Source organism: Leptosomus discolor, chromosome 2 (assembly GCF_034619465.1).
Source record: "Leptosomus discolor isolate bLepDis1 chromosome 2, bLepDis1.hap2, whole genome shotgun sequence".
In the NCBI taxonomy this organism is placed as follows: domain Eukaryota; kingdom Metazoa; phylum Chordata; class Aves; order Leptosomiformes; family Leptosomidae; genus Leptosomus; species Leptosomus discolor.
Window position 1 is genome coordinate 41,648,413 of NC_141392.1, and position 24,925 is coordinate 41,673,337.

A 24,925-nucleotide genomic window follows, 5' to 3' on the forward strand; every position below is an offset into this window, starting at 1 on the left:
AAAAAGTAACAACAATATGCTAACTTTAATGACTGGAGTAGGGGATGAAGACAAATAGCAAAATTCAAATTATTTAGTTTAAAAATAGGTCACAAGGATTTTTTTTTTTCCATACCTAAAGCTCCTCTTTGAGAGTTTAGCTCATTGCTATGTATCACAGTTATAGTCATTCATTCTTGCAGTACCAGTGTACCTAAAGTCAAGTTTCTACACCTTTAGATCTTATGTTTCTAAAAGTCAAAATGTCTCTGTGGGTTAGTAATGCAAATGCATGTTCAGATGCTATAATATAAACTCTTTCAAAAAAATAAATCTCCAAAAGCTAAAATTTCCTTAGAAACTCTGTATAAAAGGCAGAATTTTCATGCATGGTCTGGAATGCACTCAGCAGGTAGCTTTTGCAGGTGATCAGCCCAATTGCTATGAATAATCTTGTCACTGTGTGCTCAAATTAGGCACGCAATTACACACATTTTTTGCAAACTCTTGCAAAACATATTGCATTCCCGAAGACATTGGAGATTAACAGTCTCAATTATTTTATAAAAAGTTAGCACATTGAATCAGGGAGACAGACATGGAAAAAGGGAGAGGAGTGCTTAGGAAGGGATAAAGAATGCAAAAAACCCAAACACAAATAAAAAAAAAAACTCCCAAAGAAATATGAGAGCCCACTATGATATCTAGTAGGAGGTATCAACAACAAACAAAAAAAACCCCATGCTGTAAAAGCTTTACTGGTCCCACGTTTAAAGGGGCATACAAGGTTACAGTCAAAAAGTATGACTTACTCCAAATGAATATAACAACTTTTTTGTTCTTGCTGTTTGTACTCAAGTCAGCACTAGGTAACAAAACATAGTCATAAGGTAAGGAAAAATCTGCAAAATCAATACTTCTCTACAAATACATAAGTTAATCTTAAACCCTTCATTTTCATGCTCACAGTAAAAATCTAACTTGTAAGTCAGTTAGGATCTGATATTAACACAGACAAAAACATTCACACTTAAGTTAGATGATGATTTTTTTTCACTAAGTCATCATGACCACTACACTAAGCTCTAATTTCTGGGTGAAACACATTAGATCCATATGCATATCTAATTCTGAAGCACTTTGAGTTTTCTTGACCAGATTTAAAAACTACTATACTAAAAAGTGGTGTTGCTTCTTGCCTTCTTAGCAAAATCAATGAAGACAGAGATGGGAGAACAAATGCATATTGCTATCTCCATATGTTTGTCTTTTCTTCTTCCCTCGGTGTCATCCAATGCTACAATGTCCACTGCACTAAGCCCTTGCACTGAGGGAGTCAGAAGCACCACAAAGAGATGGAGAAGAAAATACTTGAAAGGTGTAGAACTACTGGCTACGGAAATGTGAGATCGCCAGCCTCCCTGGAAAGATGGCTATAACTAAGGTGCCTCTACTCGACAATGTCAGGTACGGCAAGTATTGTACACAGCCCAGGGTGGCAGCTATCTTTCAAGATAGCTGGGATTCAAGATCTGGGTTATGCTCTTTAGATATGCAGCTTTCAGTCTTACAGAACAGCTGCAGCTCGCTCACTCACTCCAGCCCAGAGCCCATTTTTCTCTTTATTTGAACAAACTTTCAGTAAGACCTTCCCCTGCAGAGGTCTTCCAGAGCATAGAGAAACACAATGAGGGCCATTGTCAGACACTCTACACAGCTCTTCTGGTTAAGAAACAAATATAACATTTCTTGTCCATACAGAACCTGTAAGAAGCAGCAGCATCTAAACCAGGCCATTACATCAGCAAAACCTTTCAGTGCTAGTGAGGATACATGAACAAAACAAGGAAACCCACAAAGCTCTTAGGTCACAGGATGAGTTTGCAAGATTGTCAGATGCCAAAATCATGTGTTTGTTTTCGAACTTGAAAAATATGTGATCTAAAGAAAAGAAAGCAGGAAGGAAAGAAGAATGAGAAATGCATGTGGTTAATAGAGGACATCAACCTGGGAAGCCTGAACAGGCAGAGACATTTGATATATTGATGCAGTCAGGTAAAACTATGTTTGCAACAAACAGATAGTTTGTAGATACAGTTACAAAACAAATATAATAACAAAACATGCAATAAGCCATAAAAAGAAGCGAATGAGAGGCAAAAACCAGAGATCACTTTCATACAGCATCTTATAAAAGAAATTATTCTTACAAGCCAAATAAAAGTTTGATATTATTTAATTTCAGAAAAATTTTCATAACATTATTAATTATTTGCATGTATAAATAAGAATGATGCATCAGGTCCTCTAAAATTCCTGTCTGTGGGGGGCAGCAGAACCCCAACTCTATCTCAGGAGAGTACATAAAATCACAGCAAATGGTTGTGCCATTGACACAGGTAATAGATCAATAAGTGTGGATGCAGAAAGCTATTAAGACAGTGCCTCCACTGTTTGTAGAGCTAATAAACCCTCCTTTTCAGAAAATTATTTTTCTCCTCATGTCATTCCTTGTTAATGAATAAACAGGAATAAACTTTTATCTGTTAACTCAATATGGCATTTACCTTATTTACCAATTAATATTTTATTTCTAGGGGTATTCTATTACCGCAACTTCTTTATGTTCAACTTAAAAATTCGACAATGCTGAAATCATTAACTAAACAGTTTTATTGATACATCTTGTTTGCATCTAAGGCTTTTGAAACAGAATGAAACTTTAGTAACCAATTATTTATTTTCTGGGGTGGAAGGGATTGATTAAAATCTTAATGTCAATAGATTAATAGTGGACTTTCCATATGAGAATATCTTTAAGATTTTTATTTTGTTTACATGATTGATTATAAACACATGGTCTGCTCTTGAAAAGTTCATTGCAGTCACATGTATATTATTTTCCAAAAATATAGTTAGAGGATTATCAGTAAGGCTTCTAAGATGACTGTTCAAAAGTTAGGAAAGCAATCTATGCAAGTCAGCTGAGCCCCTTCTGTATACTTATTATGCTGACAGTGATATCAAGATTTCCTGATTCCCATTTTTCCACTGAACCCATTCAGTGCACACAGGCCAATGTTCGCAATGTAAGTACATTTTTAATATTGCATTTACTGTCATTCTTGAGTGTGTGGCCTTAATCATGAGACTATCCTTTTCCTTCCCACTTCACTAATTACATGTTTTTTAAGTGCTGCAACAACTGATAAAACCACCTTTTGCTCAGGTTACAGCTTAATTTCCTAAGTAATAATTATGAACTGTGCTTATTCCACATGGTCCACACTGGCTACAGAAAGGGTCCTATGAAAAATCCCATCCAGCCATGTAACCAAAGCTAGTATTGTAACTACATGGCACAGCTGAACAAGACACTCCAGAGCGATTTTTCACCCTTTGCTCAGGTCAAATACCATAGGTTTGATGAGCAACATACAGGTTAAGAATACCTCAGACTCACAAGTTTCTGAGACAAATTACTTTAGAGAGAACAAGAGGTGACACAGAATCAGAAATCTAAATTTCCACCTGTCAGATGATCTTAGTTCTTCACTCCCTTCCCAGTTACTCTTCTTAATCTTCCTTTGCCTCTCTCTTCCTGGCCCCTGTTTTCTGATTGCCAGAACAAGGTTAGGAAAAAATCTTTAGAATTATACCTGAAGTCTGTCCTGAGCTACAGGAACTAAGATATAGACTGTAGAGTGGCAAAAATTCAGAAAACCTTTACACCACTAACAAAACATGTATCTGATAAATTTTTTTCCATATTTCAAGTCTATGAAACTATGTGGACATGAGCAAAACCAGACTTCGTTTTCTTTCTTAGCATTGGCAAAACGAAGGAGAGACCCAATGTGGAGGGAAAAAAGCCAACCCAACAAAACTTGCAGCCTAAAGAGCTAAATTTTGGCAAAGTTACAACAACAGGGACTTCTAATGAAAGCCAGACCACTTTAATAGGTAGCAATGGCAGCCCCACCTATAATATAGCCCATAAAGGACTTTCTTTGAAGATTTTGAAGGCATTCTTATTGAGTGAGCCTGCACACATTTACAGCAGCTGAGAATTTGACATATACATATTAACAGAGCAAAATAAATCACAGCTTTTGACACAGAGAGACAGTAAGAATAAAATCAGCAGCATTCACAAATAAATACTAACATTTCGTTATTTCACTTGCTTTAAAGTTCTGCAATGGCTTTTAATGTGGCCTTCATTCAGTGCTAGATGTAATATCGATTTCTTTTTAAAGCATTATTGATTTATATTGTATTAAGTTACTTGCAGATTATCGTGCCAAGGCAAAAACAATTAGAACCAACACTTGGGTAGGGTGAAATTAACTCAGTCAACAACTGAAAAAAACCTAAACCAACCAACAACAATATAGATAATATTACCACTTAAAACTGGCTCACCATTTCGAAATAATTATATCATGCATATCTATATACATACGCAGGAAAACATGTGTATATGTTCTACAGCAGATAGCATAAATATCTCTGTGATCAGAACAGCGGAATAATCCAAAATGGTTAAACTTTCACCCACTAAAACATCCCAAAACCCATCAAATCTTTCTTCAGATTAGCCAGAATTTCCCACCACCACCCACCATGTCACCTCCTCTGTAAATACATTTTTATTTCAGCTTACAATAAAAACATTGTTTTACTAAAATCAGATGTTTACCTAGAGTAACAAGTATCTCATGCATTTGAAAGTTATCTGGGCATTTTTTTTCCTGACTACTATTTCCAACGCAGCTAGTATTTTACATCAAATCCATCTAAGCAATCCGTTCAGCATATCCGCACATCAATGCAAGAAAGAAAACCAATCGCCAGACTAGAGCATTCCTGGAGAGGGACAGAGTGAGCTTTGCAGGTCCAGATTCTGTTCTGCACAACGCTCCTCTGTAGCTCAACAGGTGACAGAACACATCTGCTTTGCATAACACGTCCCTATAAAAATCACTACGGAAACACCATTTGTAAGATCTTTACAACACCTGTAACTATCATAGAAGCCATGTAAGTCCATAACCACTTAAAGAGCACTTGGTGCTTCCTATAAAAACATACTTGTGGAATTACAGCCATGTTTTCCCCAAATAACCGTTTCTTCTGCTAAATATGGATGGACTTCATTAGCCAAGTGTTTACGATGGTATAAATGAAACGAATTTTAAAAATGAAGGCCTGTATTCCAAACTGCTGAGAGGGCATACGTAGAATATATTTGTGAAGCCGCTCTACTTCAGTTGTCTCATGTCGATACTATGAAAACCCCAAACTGGATTCACACACATGAACATTTAACTTTGACATCTGAAATAAATAATAGCTCTAATTGTAATTCTAATGAAAGCCTGCAATTATCTATTTGGTTGATATTTTCCCCCCAGATACTACAGTTCAACAAATCAGACTTCTTCATTAGGCAATTTCTCTCTTTTTTGGAAAGCAGTACATATGTTTGATCACCAGAGGAAGAGAAACACACAGAGGTTTCTCTTCTGTCAATTCAGGTGGCTCACAGGAATGTTCGTTCTAGAGGACAGCACCTACTTAGATTGCCTTAAACTTCTGTGTGGAAATTTCTGTCATAAACAACTTGTTCTTTTCAAAGAAGCTGAGAACAATCAGTCATTTTCATTTAGTTTTATCTACATTTTATTTATTTTTTGACAACATATCTAAACTTTTGTCGTTGCAAGAAAAATACTCTTAGTATTAAAATCCACATCTAACATTTATTCATAATCACTGTCTCTCTAACTACTGTTTATGTTACAGAATGAAACAGTTGCCACTTTTACTCTGCTTAGCGATTTGTATCACTAAACCTCATGAAATGTGAATGGACCAACAGTTCATAGGCAAAGCATCAAGTATACCTTTGCACTCCCTTTTTTACTAATAGAGCTATCATAATAAATTTGTTAAGAATAACCATTAAAGGGGCTTTTTCTGGAAAGAAGGAAGAATAGCAATAGTCTTGCACTTTGGAGATTTATTGCAGGACACCAAGGTAGCAGCAGCACTGTTACCTTTCCTCCCATCCTGGTTTGTACAGCCTAGTACAGCACAGAGGTGTGTGATGAACAGCCACATGAGTGTGGCTGCATTATCCTTCCCAACACCTTGGGATAATCATCCTAACTTCACTACCAGTTCTGTTGCCTGCAGCACGTTGCCGGCACAGTAGAGTGCCTGTGCATTTATATTGCTGACCAAAGCCTGTCTGTAGGTGCAAGATCTCTGGAACCGCTAGGTGAAGAAGCCATATTCAAACATAAGATCTACTGCGTGGAGATGCTGAAGAGCTCCACTGTATATCCAATGTTGAAAAAACCTTGTATAGCGTTGACCTTTACATTAAAAGATGATGGAAAGAACAGCCTAGTCTTGAATTGAGTACAGGAATGTGAAGATGAGATAAACAAGAACTTTAACCGCTGTTTAGGATTCTACATAAGAACATTCTCCTCTACAGCCTGAAAGTTTAATTGCAAATTACTTAGCATACCAGCACTATTCAATTTTCACACAGATACCGAGAAGATTACAGCTCTCTAGTCACATAAATATTCAGATTCAATTCTCTTAACCCAGGGTTTAAACGTCTACATTTAAAATGTGTTTCCTATTTTTATTTTATTGTACACCATTCCATTTCAAGAAATCAGTTTGATTAATGTTGGATTTTTCCAACTGTGCTTGTCATTTATTGTATGCATAAACTTCTTATTCACTGTATGTATAAACACAACACAAAGTTAGAACTGTTATGCTTGGTATAACATTAGGATTTAGATTCTTGAACATAATTTTTCTCTGAAGTCATGGTAATTCATATGCAACTCATTATTTATACTATTAATCAGAATAATTTATATACTGTTCATTGCACACATGCAATCAATTTAAAAGCATCATATATGCACCTAATTATTTTATTTTCATTAATTTTAAAGTGGATAAAGCAAAGATGTTTTTAAGAAAATAATACCTGAAAAGTAATTTATATAAAAAGAAATCTTCAGACATACAGAAATCTTTCACACAAATAGCTTTGAAATCCATCCTACATTTTCTCATTTTGTTGTATTTCTGCATAGTGTGTATATATATATATGGTAACAATTTCACACCAGGCAAAATTCTTCTCAGCTGCATGCAAAAATCTGTCTTTATGCAAAAACCAGCCTAGAAAAGATCTGAAATTAAATGAGTACTCACTTGTTTAGTCTTTGTTTTTGTAATGGTGTCCGAAATGGGTTTCTTCCTCTCTTTAACAGCTGTTTTAGAAAACAGTTCTTCAAACTCATGATAATCTATGGAAGGCTCTTCAATTTTTTCCCACACAAGTGAAGCACTAGAATCTCTAAAGTTAAGCAAAAGACCTATGTATGGCAACGTCAAACTAAATAAGGTCATAAATGGAGGAATAAAGAAAATAAAATAGCAGCATTTAAGATGTTGTTGCCTAGCTTCTACTAGCAGCATTTTGATAAGATATACTGTTGAATCTCCCCTGTACTTATTTATTTGATTTTCTGTTCACACATGATAATGATCAGGCTCATTTATATTTCCCACTTTACATATACAGGAATATAAATAGGCTGTATATAGGCTATAGAACATACAGACAAGGGCACAAAGAGAGGTAGAAATAGACAGTTATCTGCAGATCACCTATGTGACAGTGGCAAGAACTTGAAAAGAGAAATTCATCATTAAGTAACAGCAAAAGGGTTTTATAATCAGTACTCAGAGACATAAAGAAAAGATTCAAAAGAAAACTTCTTTCATGACCAAGAATAATATTTTACAAACAAACAAAAAGCATCAACCACCAAAACCAAGTATATCAAAGTCACATCAAAATAAGGGCTATCAGAATAGGCTTATGCTACCATGCAAATAAATTGCGGTTTGAGTCTGCCTGCTGAGAGTACGAAGTGAAAAAAAAAAAACAGAAAGGATTTCTAGGTCACTGGAGAAAGGAAAGAAGAGGAATAAAACGTGTTCAGCATACACTCATCCAGAGGGAAGACACTACCAAAACTTGCAATCTGCTCCAGAAAAAGACCAATACTATTTTGAAAGTTGAAGGGAAAGCATAAATACAACATTTCAAAAACCATCTCATGGAACACTTAGTAGCACACAGTCGCCCCCAGATCTCTGATCAATGCATGGTATGTAATCCCAAAGGACAGCTCCCCTCAAAGAGCTTTCATGTGCAAATAACATTACTCAGAGTTTGTGCACTTTAACAAAAACAGACATCCCATTTACACATCCAGCTACAAATAAAATCCTTTTTGCACTGAGGTTCTCTCAAAGACCTGCCTAGCAGTAAATAAAGACTTTTGCTAATAATGTATGACACCATCAGGACAGCTGTAAAGTGAAAACACCATTCTCTTCACTAGTCTACAACTTACCTTTTACTGTGGAGCTGAATTCTTGTCCAGTAAAGCGGCTTCATTGGCCGAGAAGGCTCTATCACATGTTTCCTGCTCCCTTTCTCCTGATTCATCCCCATTGCAAATAAACCAGATGGTAAAGGAGGAGGAAGAAACACACAGCCCTGTGGGATTGCTGGGTAGGTGCTGCCCTGGGCTGGAGCTGGAAGGGGTGGTGCTTCTCCAGGCAAAGGTGGTGGGCCTGGAGGTGGCATCCCTACCCCAGGCAAAGGAGGGGGTGGTGGAGGGACACCTGCACCAGGCAGAGGTGGTGGAGGAGGTGGAGGGGGGATGCCCCCTCCAGGCAGAGGTGGTGGAGGAGGTGGAGGGGGGATGCCCCCTCCAGGCAGAGGTGGTGGAGGAGGTGGAGGGGGGATGCCCCCTCCAGGCAGAGGTGGTGGAGGAGGTGGAGGGGGGATGCCCCCTCCAGGCAGAGGTGGTGGAGGAGGTGGAGGGGGGATGCCCCCTCCAGGCAGAGGTGGGGGGGGTGGTGGCAGTCCTGCTGCAGGCAGAGGTGGAGCTGGGGGTGGAGGTGCCGTTCCCAGGCCAGGCAGAGGAGGTGGTGGTGGAGGGACACCAGCCCCAGCTAGAGGTGGTGGTGGAGGGGGAGGCAGGATGCCCCAGCTGGGCACAGGTGGTGGGACTCCTGCTCCAGGCAAAGGTGGTGGTAGAGGTGGTGGTGGAACTCCATCACATGGGAGCAGAGGGGCTGGAGGCAGCATCAGTATCTCCCCACTTGGCAAAGGTGGGGGGGGAGGAGGAGGAGGAGGGGGTGGTGGCATCATGACACCCGGCAAAGAGTGGTCCAAGTGTGGCACTGCTAAGCCAGAAGGAGGGAGTCCTGAGCTGGGCAGGGGTGGTGGGGGTGGTACTCCTGCCATGGACATGGGAGCAACAAGGGAAGGGCCACATGCTCCAGGCAGGGGAGCAGCCAGTTCAGTGGCTGGCAGTGATGGAGAAATGCTACATGTGGGCTCCAGGGGCAAATGAGGATGTTCACTACAAGATACATCTGCAATACTTAGAGGCTGTTGGGAAGCTGGCATTTCAGTCTCTCCTTCAAATGCAAGGGACAAATTAACTTTAGGTCCTGGAAGAGGTGACTGCAGGTTACTCTGTACTGATTGGCTTGCATCCAGTGGCACTGAGATTAACTTCGGTGACAGAATTAATGAGATTTCAGAACAAAATGTGGGCTGTAGTTCTAGAGCTGGCAATTTCTGAGTTGGCCCTTTACTTTTTCCACCTTCTAAGTGCGGGGATGGCGGTGGCTGTGGCAGTGCATTGGCTGAAGGCATTGTGCATGTTAAATAATCCTCTGTTGGTGACGTTTGTACAGATCTTGCTTGTGACACAGTCCTGGGTACAGTCTCCTCTTCGTTTGTTTGCAAAGTCACACTGCTGAGCTCTCCACAGACTGCTTGTGTGTGCTCTTTTTCTTGCTCCCTCCCAGCAGTCTGTACCTCTGTAACAGGGAACTGTTTCTCTAGTTCTGCAATTTTGGTCCTCAGATCCTCAATAGTTTGCTCAAGTTGTTGGATGACACTGGCACGCTCCTCAGATTTCACCTCAAAATCATCCTTTGGAAGAAAATAAGTAATAAGCACAAAACAGATAACATTGATCATTTTTATATAAAAAATTAAATTTAGATCAAGAATATTGGTATTACAAAGGTTCAGAAATAAGCAAGTTATAGCAAGCATTTAAAAATACAGGTATCGTTTTGGTTAGCTACATGTTACAGTGGAAGAAGACAGTTTAGGAAAATTACTTGCTTCATTATGAAACTATCTTCATCAGTATAACCATTTTTTAGACTGTGATTATATTTGGCAAAACCAAAAGTCAGCAGCAACCCCTCCCTCCCCCCACATACCCTAACCAAGAAAACAACCAGCCTCTGAGTACAAGTACTGCAAGCATTTGTGTACATATGGATATGCAAACTTGGAGGTGGGAAGGGCACTGCATTACTTTAATTCTGTTAACTTAAAATGTTAAGTGTTTCTTTAAGGGGATGCACTGTGCATAACAGACTCAACATACTACTGACCGCTGGGTTTCAATATACACCGTAATGATACAATACAGATTAGGAATGCAGAACATAACAGAAATTTGTTTTTCAAACCAGCTAATCTCAGAACAGAGTAATTATGTTTTTCTTCAGCCAGCATGCTTGCGAAAGAAAAGAAGTAAGAAAAAACTAAGGGAGAACTATCCTCCCACCCAAAATTTGAAACTCCCCTGCTAAGTGACAGACTGCAAGTGAGCTACATTAGAAAAGCTTCCTGTCTGGAATGGTTATTCTGTACTTCATAGTTTCCACATTTTTTATGTCTTTTTCTGAAGCCTCTGATCCTGTCTGCTGTAGACTGACTAGAGGAACCATTAATCTTAAATGGCACAGTATGTTTTTAGATAAATACCAGTAACAAGCTGTACTAAATTTAATAGGTATGCGCTTTTATCAAAAGGTACCAGAAGAAGCAACCTAGTCTGAAAACAGCTATTTGTACTTAATTCAGGAAAGTTTAAAAGGAGATAGAACAGAAAAGATTTTACAACACAAAATCTTTTCATAAAGAACTTATTATTTTCTAGATGCATGAATTTACTTTTTAGTACTTTGGAATATTGGTCAGCAATTCAAGCATTTAGTTGAATTAAGTTTGTCATGCAACAGATTTCCCAAGTGTTTACAGCAAAAGAGTTTAGTGCCTTTTTGTTCCCTTTTATAAAATCGTATGCTTCATGGATGAGACTGTAGGCTTACTTCAAAGGAAATCTTTCAAATACTCGGATTTTACAGGTCTTGTAAAGAAGCCTACAAATAAACATGCAATACCTGATATACTAATTGCCTTGTTTTGTTTCAGGAAGATGATGTTTTTCACCTCATCCTTTCACACATGAAACATTTAAAAGTCATTTTTCTTTCTGGAAAATGAAGTTGTAACTTCCAGCTGGGGATTATTAATAAAATATATGTTCATTAATACTTAAAAAAATGTTTCTGCACAGAATCGGTTTTCAAACATAAAATTTCAATTTCATGTTTATCTTAGAGTTTCAAAGCTGTCCTAAAGCAATCTCAGAAGTAAACCAGCAACTACTACGTTTAAACCAAACATTGTTTGATTTTGAAGCACCTTTATCAAAACTTACAACCCCTACGTTGTTTGATCTTTCTGGAATGGCAATCTGAACCAAAAGTTATGGATTACAACTAGGTCTCCCAACCAAACTTTGAAAAGAAATGTAAAACAGAATGAAACATCAAAAAAGATTTTCAATGAACAGTGAAGGAATGAACGCAACAGACATATTAACAAACAGTGTTACAACAAGGAAAAAAGGCTGAAAAAGACATTTGCATCACAGACTATTCATCATGCTTCAATCCACTCAGTTTCCTTTAATAACTCAATACTTTGTAGCAGCAACAGGTTTGTTGAAGAACTTCATTACAAAGGAAAAAGAGAATATTCTATTATCCCTTTGTTTCATTTGCCCTTATCCCCCTGCCAGCCACCTGCAAATATAAAAAGGCCTATCAATTCTTCAAAAGGCAACGTTATCAAAGGAAATGTGTTCGTAGGATTATTAAGGCCACACACCAGTTTTCAGTTATTTGAGAATAAATCTAGTTTCCCCAGACTGAAACTCTGCTAAGCTCCCATTTTCCTGTAAGAACATACCACCAAGGGATTTACAACAGATACAGCTTCTCAATTCTATCTGAATTGGAAAGTTCATTCCTGACACAAACTGAAGTCAACAGGATTACACACAATATTAAATAGTTCTGAAGAGATTTGCTTTAATGATGGCTGATCTCATAACAGTTCATTGTTTCAAAAACTCGTTTACTCCGAAGATTAGATTCAACGTCACAAGAAAAAGAGGTAATCCTTGAATCCTGACATTATGCCTGAACTACATGAAAAACCTAGAATTCAGTATTTTACAAGAGAATTTACCCTGCAGAACATGACATTTCTTTCAAGAGAAGCATTTTTTTAAGTTAAAAAAATGAGCAATCAAGTGAGATGATTAAGCAATTCAGACAAGAAACAAAAATATATTGATGAATTAAAAAGACTTTTTAATCCTATGCCCTAAGAAAAAATTTTTCAGCTGTCCTTGAGGCATGGCATTTCAAACAACCTGGTGGTTTGCTATCGCATTGTCACCTAACAATCACGAATATATCCAGGTTTTCACAGAAACAGCACATTATGAACAAAAAAGACTTTGCTGTGAATGCAGAGATATTTATCCAGAGGAAATTACATACTTTAAATAGATTGGTTTATAAAAGAAACTAACCAAAACCAAACCAAATCAAAGCCCCGCTATTTATATGCTTCAATAATTATTTTAGATATACAGAGATATTTTTTGTTTTGACTTTTAAGATGCCCTCATACTAATTTCTTTAGATTTCTGTCCTTCCCTTAGCCAGAAGTTTAAAGTCTTCCTCTAGATCAGAACGGGCTGTATCAAACAAACATAAGCCAAAGCATGTTTCCACTATTCTCCACAAGGAAGGAAATCTAAAATATATGCAAGTCCAATCAGAAATGAAAATTAGACAGTTTTCTTAGAAGAATAAGCAAGTGAAGACCTAATTTTTCATACACATAAAAGATGGTCGAAAGCTGTTGACAAGAACAAGAAGACTCAGGTAAAAAACCCCACATAATGAAAAGAAAGTTCATTTTAATCCAAAGGACAATTCCACAGCAGAAACCTACAGGGTTTAAAAGAGATATGAGGGAACTCTGTCTTGCCTAGAGTTCTTACCCAGGACCCAGGTACTGTGGAACAGTCTTCTTTCTGTAAAGAAAGAAAGAAAGAAAGGTGGAAGCTTAAGCCTTGCTTTATCCGGGTGACTTGAACGTGAATGATGTGAGCAGGAAAAAAAATTCCAGAGGCATATGGCTATAGAACTGCATCCGGCATTTCTCAAACACGTTGTACATGTTCCATGTGCGATAAGTTGGATGCTCAATCTGGGACTTCTGACCTGACTGTGTTTGTGTTGCACTGAGGCTTGTGTGTGTACAGTATCCGACCAATCTGGGAATACTGGCTTTACTGGGTAAAGGTTGTACACTTGGATCTGCACATGTACCAAAAGCCTGTACATTACAACCAATTCATTCCAATCTTGTCATGTTTTCCACATGTGCATATCAGATGTCCAGTATAAAGCTAATGTATATAGATAGAACATGTCCAGGATCTTCTGAACATGTAAAAGCTCAGACTGCAGCTACCTCCTCTACCAGGTCTGACATCCTAGTTTCTCAGATGAGTGACTAAAACCTACAGACTCTTCTATAACTAAATTTCCAGGCAGAAAAAAGCCCACACATCTGTGAAAGTTAGCCCTAGTCTATATGTATATATAGGCACGTACATATGTTTGTCTATATTATAAATTTATCTGTCTATCCCAACTTTCTTTTACATATATATTTTATGAACAGCCGTAACGTGTGGTTTTCTTCCCGAGATAAACAGAATGGTAATTCTTAATCATAATTTTTGAATATATGAAAAATAAAGACATATTACAGTTTAGTTTTAGAAGTTAATGTCCTATACTATTACAAGCCAACAGGTTGCATCAGCAGTTTGATCTTTTTCAGCAGTTTGTCACTTAGTGTCACAAAATTTCCTCCCTATGTGGAATTCATATTTAGATGTTAGGATTATATTTCTTGCCTTTTTTTTTTTCCCCAAAAAAACCTTAACCTTTTAGTTTCTCTAAACCAGAATTCGTGAACCGGAGTCTACGCTGCTACCTGACTTCAAGCACACACAGGGAATAGAAACATACAGTTAAACAGGATTAAGATGACAAAAGATGACCCCTCAGGTCTTCCAATAAGTCAACACCTGGTGGTACTAGCAGTGCCCAGTTATTTGGGAGGATGCTCCTTCCAGATGCTCTGTTAATAAATGCTTCTTTCCTATGCAAAGCAAAAATTTTTGAATACACATGCCTACCGAATGGCACAAAGTAGTGTCACAGGAAGAATTTAATTCAGTCAGAGAAATATGATCTCTATTCAGGCTTCTCTTTTTAAAGCTGTCTCATTTTCAAAGCTGGTTCTTGCAACTGTAGAACCACCTTACAAAAAGGAGAGACAACATTTTAACAGGCATTTTTAGTGCTACAGCGATTGTCAAATGGACATTTGATTTACATTCAAACAAAATAGCACCTATCTAATTGATTCTCACATTTCACTTGATCCTCGAAGTCCATTGCAGCATTTGGCTTTATACCAGTAGAAGATGAGTTAAAAGCTAGCAAACTTTTAAATGGCATCAGGGAGAACTGCTGAAGGAGTAGAATTAGTATTGGATACCAGTTTATTCCCCAGACTAAGAGATAAAATCTTTTTTGAGAAGCTTTTATTGTACTGAAGGTGCACATATAGGGACAAAGGATATACATTTTCACAGTAGTCCATGTTTCTTTCTACAACCACAAGGAAACATGATGCATAGCTCCCCGAGATAGCACTGAAGAAAGCCCTGAAATAGAAATGGTGTAGTGCACTGCCCAGCCTGAAGTGATGGACTTTACTTGGTGGACATGAGCTAATCTCCGACTCAGTGACACACTGCAACAGATGGATTACACCAGCCTGCACTGTGCTGGCATTGGGACTATTGAGCTTTTCCTAAAGAGCCAGGACATGTCTAACCAAGAGGTTTTGTCATAACCTATCATGGGTGACAAAAAAAAACATGTTACATGCAGAAATCAATAATTATTGCAATTCAAATAATTCAAATAAACAAACACAGGATCAGCAGGGAGCATAGACCTTTGAAGAAAGATGTACGCATTATAAATACCAGCTTGTAAAGCTGGAAGTCAGAAGAATTCAGTTTTGTTCAGATTCAATTTATTGAATCCTCTGTTTGAATTCCTTATCCCTGAGTTAAGTGCATTTCAGAGGATAAGATCCCAGTTCCTTACAGTTCTCATTTCAGTAAATAATAAAAAGCAAAACTCAACTTGAAATACATCAAAGATTGAAAGAGTTTTTCTCTATAAGTTGCAAGACTCTTAACTAAGCTGAAATATAGCCTTAGGTTATCCTCAAGTCCTGTTACAATAGGAACCTCAAAAGAATTTTTGTAGACTACAGACAAGACGAGAAAATAAAATCTCACAGAATCACTGAGCTACACAGCAGTCAAGTATAATTACTGTTGTATTACATAATATTACTTTTAGCCTGCACAAATTTTTCAGCCTGATTGCCTGGAAAGTTTTAGACCTGCTTTACTGAAAAAAAAAAAAAAACAAACCAACCACCCAACCCACAACCAACCAACCAAAAAAACTCCCTCTAGTCTTGAAGGTTTCTCTCCTAGCATATATGAAGTGTCATAATTAGAGAAGTATGAAACAGTACAACAGTAAACAATGAAGACTTCAAAATAGTCTTGCTCCTCTACATAGCTTCATTTAGCCTGGAAACTGGTTTAACTGTTCTGTCACTTACCAAGTGTAAAACAAATATGTAAATGAGAACGAGCACAGAAAGAGGAGGGGGGAAAAAAAAAAAAAAAGAGGTTCAACTTTATTAATTTTAACATAATAAGAGACTGCTAGAGTAGACTTAGCTGTACTTGGATCTTTCAGAAGATGAAGAGATAACTAAGATCTAACCACCTGTGCTAGCAATCTCATAGGTACTTTAAGAGTCACTAATTTCCTTAAAATTTAGGATAAAAACTGTTTTGCATTTATTTTCTGATCAATATTTAAACTGTTTATTGAAATGACTATCACATGATGAATCACTTCCTTTCTTCTGTCATCTGAGTTTGTCCTAAAGTATTTTAACTGTGACTCTAAAAGGTTTGGGTAGTTTTCCTGTGTATCCAGGCCAAGACAGTCATCCACCTCATTCTTTTAGAGTACAATATAAAATCTAGAATACCTTGAACATTACTACATTGGCATACTAGAGAAAGGAGTTGAACTATCTCACACCAGGCTTTCTCTTGATTTATGATTCAACTTGAGATTGACTGGCAGCCTGAGAAGTAGTCACCATGTAAACTGCCTCATTCTATTATTATTTATGTGGTTTTTATATGAAGAAACTATATTGGGTTTTATGCTAGAAATAACAGGAAGGATTCTATTGCCCAAAATGTGAACATTAATAATCTAAATTTGAAGGACTCAGAACGCCTTTAACTTCCAGTAGTGGAGATCAAAAAAAGCTAATGATTTTCCAGGTGAGCTTTGCCACATCCTGATAAGCAACTGTCCAGAGTATGATACTTCTACGTAGTACTTGCCCTTTTTATCCAAGAGTTCAGCCAGACCACAAAATGGGAGGTTCACATGTTGCTTTTGTTTTAGGCTTCCAGCAGGGAATAAGCAGAAAAAAAATAGCCACAGTAAGAATAAATCTTTGTAGAAAGGGATGAATAGTCTTCACTACCCTGAAATACGAGCCTACTACTCACAACTGAGGAACTTTGGAGAAATGGAATCAGAGCCTTCACAAATGTATCCATGAACATGCTGAAGGCAGGCAGCTGGAGGTCAGTCAGCTTCTCTAACTCTTTGAAGATGTAAAGGCTATACTAAAAGCAAAGCTGTATCATTTTGGGTGAAAGAACATTAAATAACATCAATCACAATCAAGTCGTCATAAGATGAGCTTTATGTTTTGAGAGGTTAAGTAAAAACTTTTTGGTATCGTGGACATAAGAAAAAATCGTTTCTCTCTTCAGGAAAAATTGAATACTGATAGCAACAAAAGTAATTAAACATTCAGGAATATGAGAGTTAATATTTATCAATAGTTTTGGGCTTATTCTCTAAAAAGTTATCTTACTGGTGTTACTTATATCAACTTAAAATGGATAACCTGATGATAACTATCTTGTGATCTGACAGTAGAAGTTAAATTGGCTCCTCTGTTTTGTGTCCAAAGAGCAGAAATTCTTCTCAGTTTAAAGTTCTCATTCAAGTATGACAATATACCATGGTTATGGTTGGTTTTGGTTGGGTTTTTTTGTTAAAGAAATATTAATTTTTACTAGGAAAAGCATTTCTTATCTCTCTTTTACACATAGAGTCCTGTGGAAATTCACAGGATCTACATGACTGCAAAGTGGCACCTGACCTTCAATGCTGAGAAACATAAAAGAAGAATTTAAACTTTAGAATTGGGCTCACTTTTGACTGGATGAGATCTTTCAAATAGGTTAAGCCAACCTGACAAGTGAGATCAGTCTGTCCTACCAAGAATGTCACAAGAAGAATTTTTCTTTCAGTGACCAGATATTCTTTGGAGATATGTGTTATGGAAAGTGCATGTATGTGTGTGTATATACATGCACACAAACTTATATACGCAGTTTTTCATGGTGCTCTCTTGTATTTAATATGACTTTTTCAGCTGTTCTGTTCAATTTCTGTGGAGTTTTATGAAAAGTTTGGAAGGCAGGTAAATACCATAGTACCTAAAATATTCTATATAATCCAAATACAGTGTGATACAACTGACTATACAAAACCTCTTTGTTTTCACTTCTCTCCAAAAGGTGAGAAGAATTTAATATGTAAATAACCAAACTTCCAATTTAAATCATATTTTTGGAGGAGTTTATACGTTTTAATCTGAAATAGGCGTTCTGTTTTAGAGTCAGAATTTAAGAAAATTGTATTTTAACAATTATAAAATATAGCTCTGCTATATACTTTGCTCTGACCCGGAATGAATAGATGGAATGAACACTATCTCAATTTCCCTATTTTCATGAGTAAAAAGAGTGAGCAGCCAGAGAAGAAAATAGAAAACAATTCAAAATTGTATTTTCAATAAGTCTATGCCTATCATGCATTTCTATTTACCGGTTGCTCAGAGAAATGACAGTGATCTGCTAGTATTTTACAAGAAGCTCACTGTAAAAGGCAGGGTAAGAAATGTTCTAGCGCTCAGAATCACACGCAGATGGACCAAAAAGAGGTATACATTCTTCCTATCCAAGCCCTATCCCGTAGAGTAATTCATCTCTTGAGAAAGTCTCTCAAAAGATAGTCAAAGTTTTTAAGTACCACCAAGTAATTCTGGCTAAAATAAACAAGTTTCTCGGTTTTACTCTCATTTCTTCTTGCTTTCCCACCAATGATAGAAGGCAAGTTGTAAATCTTAAGTTAACTTCCATTGGGTAGAATTGCAAGCACACTGTTCAGACATTATTATTGCCCAAGTCTTGATTTTGTCTAAGTGTAAGCATAGTCAAAATGGGAAAAGCAGAATGCCCATTGTGATTACAAGATACCAAATTTATATTATGCTCTGCCATATTCTCATAAGAGTCTGCAATGTAGAAGTCATGCAACTGGATGAATGGCTTGAACTTGACAAAGAGTTTCTTAAAATTTTTAATCAAGCCTATAAGTACGCAGTGTTTGAATCAGGAGTAACTCACAGGAAATATATGTGCATTTAGAGTATACATTTTCATCTCCTTAAGCTACTATCAAAACATCACACCAGCGATGCAGCAAGACTCATCATTTTAGCACTGATCAGGCAAAGCAGGAAATATATATTAGCACTACCACATACCACCCTCAGGGACGAGCAAAGTCCTGAGAAGAACAACCAAAAGTCTAAGCCAGCCTTGCTTGGAGGAGGGTGTTGGTGGGGAAAGGATTGGGCAGCATGACCTCCTAATGCCTATTCAGCCCTAAATTACGCTACATTTTTGATGTTATTTCAGAGCTATAACTGGGGTAGCATGCCACATATCAAAGTGGAAAAAGAATAAAAAGCCTTTCAAATTGAATGAGCATATGAGTAAAACTTCATCTAGACATTAACATTGAGAACACACATTAAAACAAAACAAACTTTAGTGTCACCATGGCCAGGAGGAAGAGTGCAAAAATGTGCTATTGTCATTCCACTGAAAATTATACTAATGTATTTTTCATTTTAAAGAGGCAAACACTGCTTTTAAGCAAAACAATGGAAGTCAATTCAAGTGTCATGAAGTCTGGATATAATACAAAATACTAACATTTGTTCTGAGAATTAACTGCTTTTAGTTACTACTACGCAGGCTTGACATACCACTTTATTTACTTTTATTTAAATATGGAGTCTATGATTTATATTCTATGTATGTCAACAAATTTATAAAAATTATGTCCGTGCACTTTTTTTTTTTTTAAAATCTCCCTCTTATCAGAACTAAATGGAAAAGATTCAGGATTATGGTTGAAGAAATGAATTTCATATCCAACAGAAAATTGACCTCTTTATTTAAATTATGGTAATTCAGTAGTAAAACTTTTAAATTATCACGACAAAGACAGTCGTCCAGAAGTCTTGTAGGCCAAATCAAAAGGGTTCCCTTATCTGGTTTTAAAAAAATCCAAAATTTAACAGTGACAAAACAGAACTCTCCAGACATTTAACGTTTCAGGACTTTCGTTGGTTTTAGGACACTGTTTTACTATCTTTGAGAGATGCTTCAATTAAACCTTGGTTAGATTTAACACAGTAAGCGTGCATACTTTTTACAGACTAACTTTTTAACCTCCAGAAAGCCACCACTTTGACTGGAAAAAAAAAAAAAGTAATTAATATTCTCACTGTAGGGGATCTGCAGGACCCCACGGGAATAATTTACAAGTGTCTTGCACGTTCCATTCAGAAATACTTAACTGCCATCTAGTGGCCGAGTAGGCAAACTTCTTTAGGATGTCTTTCAGGCTCTAATTAAACGTTTCCCTCATTTCTAATACTTCTATTTGCGTTCTCATCCTTCCTTCAAGGCCTAAGAAATCCTGACATTATGAGAAGACAGTGTTTCCTGAGCTTATCAGAAGACAAAGTTCAGCTACTAGTCATATAGGAAGAAGAACAGACAGGGACAGACAATCTCTGCTTAAATTATATTGAGGTCTCAACTCAGAGAACTTGACTTCCTATTTCTAAAAGTTTGATTAATCAATCTGCTACAGTTGTAGAACATTAGCATAATAAGCACTAATAGATTTAAAAAACAAACAAACAAACAAACAAAACCCTGAAAATTGCAGCATGTTTAAACTGAAAATTTCTACTATTAAGAATCAAAGACAGATTTCCATCAATGAAATTGGAAGCTTCTGTCAAAAAACTGTATTTCATTAACATAAAAGACAGAGTATACTTGATTTGCATTTATCACACCCTGGAATGAAGTTTGAGAAAGATTAGACTCCCCTTTACTACCTGAGCAAAACACCCTGCACTTCAGCAGTTCCTATGACCCCTGCAGTCAAGTCTTCTGCCAGGTTTCTATCATGCCTTGTTTCACATAAAGTTTCCCTTCTGTGCATTTTTCATAAAGCATGATTTATACTCAAAGCTAACAAGAACACATTATCTGCCTCCATATATTTCCAGACATTCACCTGCTTTAAGCTAAGATACATCCCAATTCTAGTATTACACATTGGACCTACAATTAGAACATGAGTTCCTGCGCACCGCATACTGCAAGCCTGACAATTTTTTTGCAAGATAAGAACAAAACAGATTTATACCTCTGAATTTTTTTAGCTTTTTTTTTCTGAGATCGGGGTGTCCTGGCATGATGTTGCAGAAAGTTCTTAAAACAATATATCCAGGACAAATATCATCAGTTAGCAACTTTGAAAAATGTAGTAGGTACAGACTTCACTATCACTCAATTCATACAGAAAACTTACAAAAAGGTTTGCTTCTTTCACATTTCTTTCTTTCCCCAATGAGACAACAGAATATAGTAGATCCTTGTGAATACGTCATACATTTCTGTTGCCTTTTTTTTTTTAACCAAATGCATACCTTTATTCTCCTGATGAAATCTAAGACTTTAGCAATCATACTTTTGTTGGAAAAGAACTGTTTCAGAACTGTTCATTGCCTCCCCAAGCCTTCTCTTCACCCTTACGAAAAGTAACCCGTCAACTAGCGACGGGACAGAAGAGGAGTGACACACGTTCCCAGGATCACTGGATCTTTCTAAATGAATATCTCAAGCAAGAACATGTAAAATAAAGTGGTGTAAAAAGAGCCACAGCAACAGAATTATTTGGGAGCTCATAAGGGAAGAGTTCCCAATTTTCCTCCAATTTCTCTTGGACATAGTTGTTTACCAGTCTCATCTATGGTTTGCTTCTACTCTGATGAAAACTGTGTAATACCAAACTAAAAACAGGTTTTAAAAATCTCCTTTATTAATTTTATTCTTTTTGTATGTGTAGTAGAATCATTTCACCATTTCAGAATAATCTCGCATTTACCTTCCTTATCTTACTTCCACCTGTAAAGAATCATGTTTCTGAAATTTGAGTTCTGAGCAGCATGCCTGTTTCTGAGACAAAGTCTAGCTCTGACATTTTAAAATAATGAAAAGTAAATCCCAATCCCGCCAATGTTTTATATTTTCTAAACAAACTGATTATGTATTTATCTTAAAGGATTTCACAACCTTTTTTTTGTATTACTAAGTGTCCAAATTGGAACATTTCAAATATCACTAAGTTATTACCCTAAGGAGTTATAATAATTTGTAGTTAAAGACTAGAGTAAGAAAAAAGGTCCACGCTGAAAGCCTGAGAGAGGGGTTACCAGAGAATTGTGGTAGTAGGAATATTCTAAAGAGACGCTCCAAGAGTCAGACTTACAATGTTTTCAAAGTACAAAGTTTTCAAAATGGCAAAATGTGTCCTGTAATTTAAGGTTTTTAAGGCTAGCGTTGCTTCCCTATGATATTGTTGGAAAGTGCATCAATAGCTCACTCAGTAGAAATCTGTTTTCAGTGCCTGAGAACTGCAAAATTTTGTTTGGTTTTTACTACCAGTTGAAGTTCATGGCGTTCCAAAAAGGCATATAATTTTTGTTGAGGCTTTATTTGTTGGTTTAAATAGGGTGAACCAAACCGCAGTGGACAACTGAGATGGAAACATTATAGGCATAAGAATTTTTTGATGGCAAGCTTTTCCTCTTTAAATATAGTTTAAATACTACTGTACACTATCTCATAATCAAACTGCAAGAAATTGGAATGGTCTGGCAAAACCTCATCTCCTGAGACAGGATTACAAAGTCCAGGAATTGTCAATGAAATGAAGAATTCATTACATCCGGCTGCTGACCTTTAAATAAATGTAATGACCGTTTTCTTTTCAAATTTGTGTGGTACTCAGAATAGATATTCATCACAAAGGATCAAAAAAAGAAGAAAATTAAAGTATTTTGCTAATAATGCAAATAAGAGACCAAGGAATTTAGGTGACTTTCAAACAAATTTAGGTTTTCAGTTCTGTGATGTCCCAGTACTAACCAAAGCCTAGTTTTCATGTACTTACTTTACAATTATAAGATGCTTTTTTTCTTTTCCCCTTTCTGCTAAGACTGTTTTTACCTACCATGGAAAGAAAATCAAGCAAACCTGAAAACTGAGTTAAAACATAAGGATAATTGCAAGGGTACTAGAAAAGTATTTTTTTCTATGCCAATATTGACCATCTCCAATTATTTTAATAACATGTGGAAAATTTCTTTTCCCAGGGAAGGGAGAAGGAAGATGCCTTTAAGTAGACTGAGTTGATCAGTTTCAAATTTTACACTAGGGTGCTCTTAATTTGTCATGTATCAAAAGAAAAGAGAAAAATCACCTACTGGCTAACTTCAGCCAATGTTTGCTTTCTTCAGAAAGAAAAAAATATGGGCAAGCTAGACAAAGAATAAAAGAGGATCTCTAACGGAAAAATTTCATAGTATTTCACCACTTTAAAAAACTGCAAACATCACCAAGAATGATCTGATTGCAGAAAAGGGTTTATCTACAAACATGATAAAAGTTAGTGCGACCATTCTGCTTTCTAGATGTTTCTGTAGATAGATATAGATAGATAGGTAGAATACGCTCAATTGTTTGGGACTATACAGAAATAATTTGAACATATGAAAACATTTTATCCACATACAGTTCCTCAAATTAAGTAACTTCCACTCTGATTTTCAAAATAAACTGGGATGATAATGACACAATACAGCAAAAACTTGAGCTGATTTTCTGCAAGTGAGGTGATCATGCATTCAAAACAGGTATTCCTGCTCTTCATTGATGAATAATCATACAGAATGGAAGAAGTTCGCATTACTGTCATAAGAGATCAATGGTAAGCAAGAGGGATGGAGTTCTCTAACAACACTACCAAATGCAATTCAGTAATTGTACAACAAGATAGGCTAGTTTTAAAAATAACAAAAAAACCCTCCAACCTGAAGTAAGTATTATTTGTTCAGGCAATCAAACAGTGCTCTAGTGCTGCTGGTTAAACTTCATTCTCATAGCAGAAGAACCAGGGTTTTTTTAAGTACCTAAGCATTCATGAACATATTTTCATTAATTACATTTCCAATTTAAAAAAGTATTTAAAAAAAAAAACAACAAGTTGTTTCTTGTAATGAATTAAGGTCCTAGAGACATCTTAAATATGCTCCTTCTCCTTACATGCAACAACTATCTGGAAGTATAGAAAAAAGTTCTATTTTAACAAGAAATACTAGAAAGCATTGCTACTGAAACCTGGGTGACTGAAATATAAAAATAATATTACTTTAAACTTAAAATATTGCAATGTAAAATGATTTTGTGATACTATCTTAATTAACGGGCTCTAGTTTTAAAGTGTTCTTAATTATAGAGGCAGAAGAATCTAGGTAACTGACTAGAAGAACTCCCTTAATGATGTTTGACAAGACAAAAGCCGTACAAGTAATACACCTACTTCTCCCCACCAATGTTCATAAAATACTCGATTGAATCTGGATTAAATTTGCTAATCTAATGGTCAGTAGCATGCACTTCACTACGTATTCCTTATTTCTTCCCTCAAAATTAAATCACTGATCATTTTCACAAATGCTGTGCAATGCAGTGATGCTTGGACCATGCAGTCATTAGCAAAGGACCCTCCAAAATCCCCCCAAAATCCACAAAACCCAAAACCCCACCAAGGGGGAGGGGGGGGGGGGGGGGGGGAGTGAGAAAAAATAAGGGGGGGGGAAATTTGAAGTTCCTCAATCCCATCAAATTGCACCACATTTAATGAAGACTATAACACGAATTGTGACGTGTTAAAAGAAAAAAAATGTGTTTATGTTGAACAAGTCCAACCCAGACTAAGTCTCCACTGTCCCAGTATTACATTATCTCATTTTGAAGTCCACCATAGCATCCTGAATCTGTTCACCCACTACCACTGCTCCAAGCTTCAGTGGAGAAACAAAAAAAATCTCTGCCACTATTAATCACATGAACTTTTGTAGATTAGCTAATATAACTAGACCTTCTATTACTATTCCTTAGTAACACCATCAGACCTCCAGAACTGGAAGTTA

At 36.7% G+C, this 24,925-nt stretch overlaps 1 protein-coding gene across 1 annotated transcript in view; it reads right to left on the minus strand.

Annotated features, from left to right (window-relative positions):
- The window catches only part of FMN2 (formin 2), a 160,531-nt gene that overhangs the window by 96,751 nt on the left and 38,855 nt on the right, over positions 1 to 24,925 (minus strand). Inside the window, exons 5-6 of the mRNA XM_086460400.1 lie at positions 8,448 to 10,048; positions 7,234 to 7,378 (exon numbers count right to left, since the gene is read on the minus strand). Coding sequence (XP_086316526.1) covers positions 7,234 to 7,378; positions 8,448 to 10,048 — 1,746 coding nt within the window. The remainder of the gene's footprint in view (positions 1 to 7,233; positions 7,379 to 8,447; positions 10,049 to 24,925) is intronic.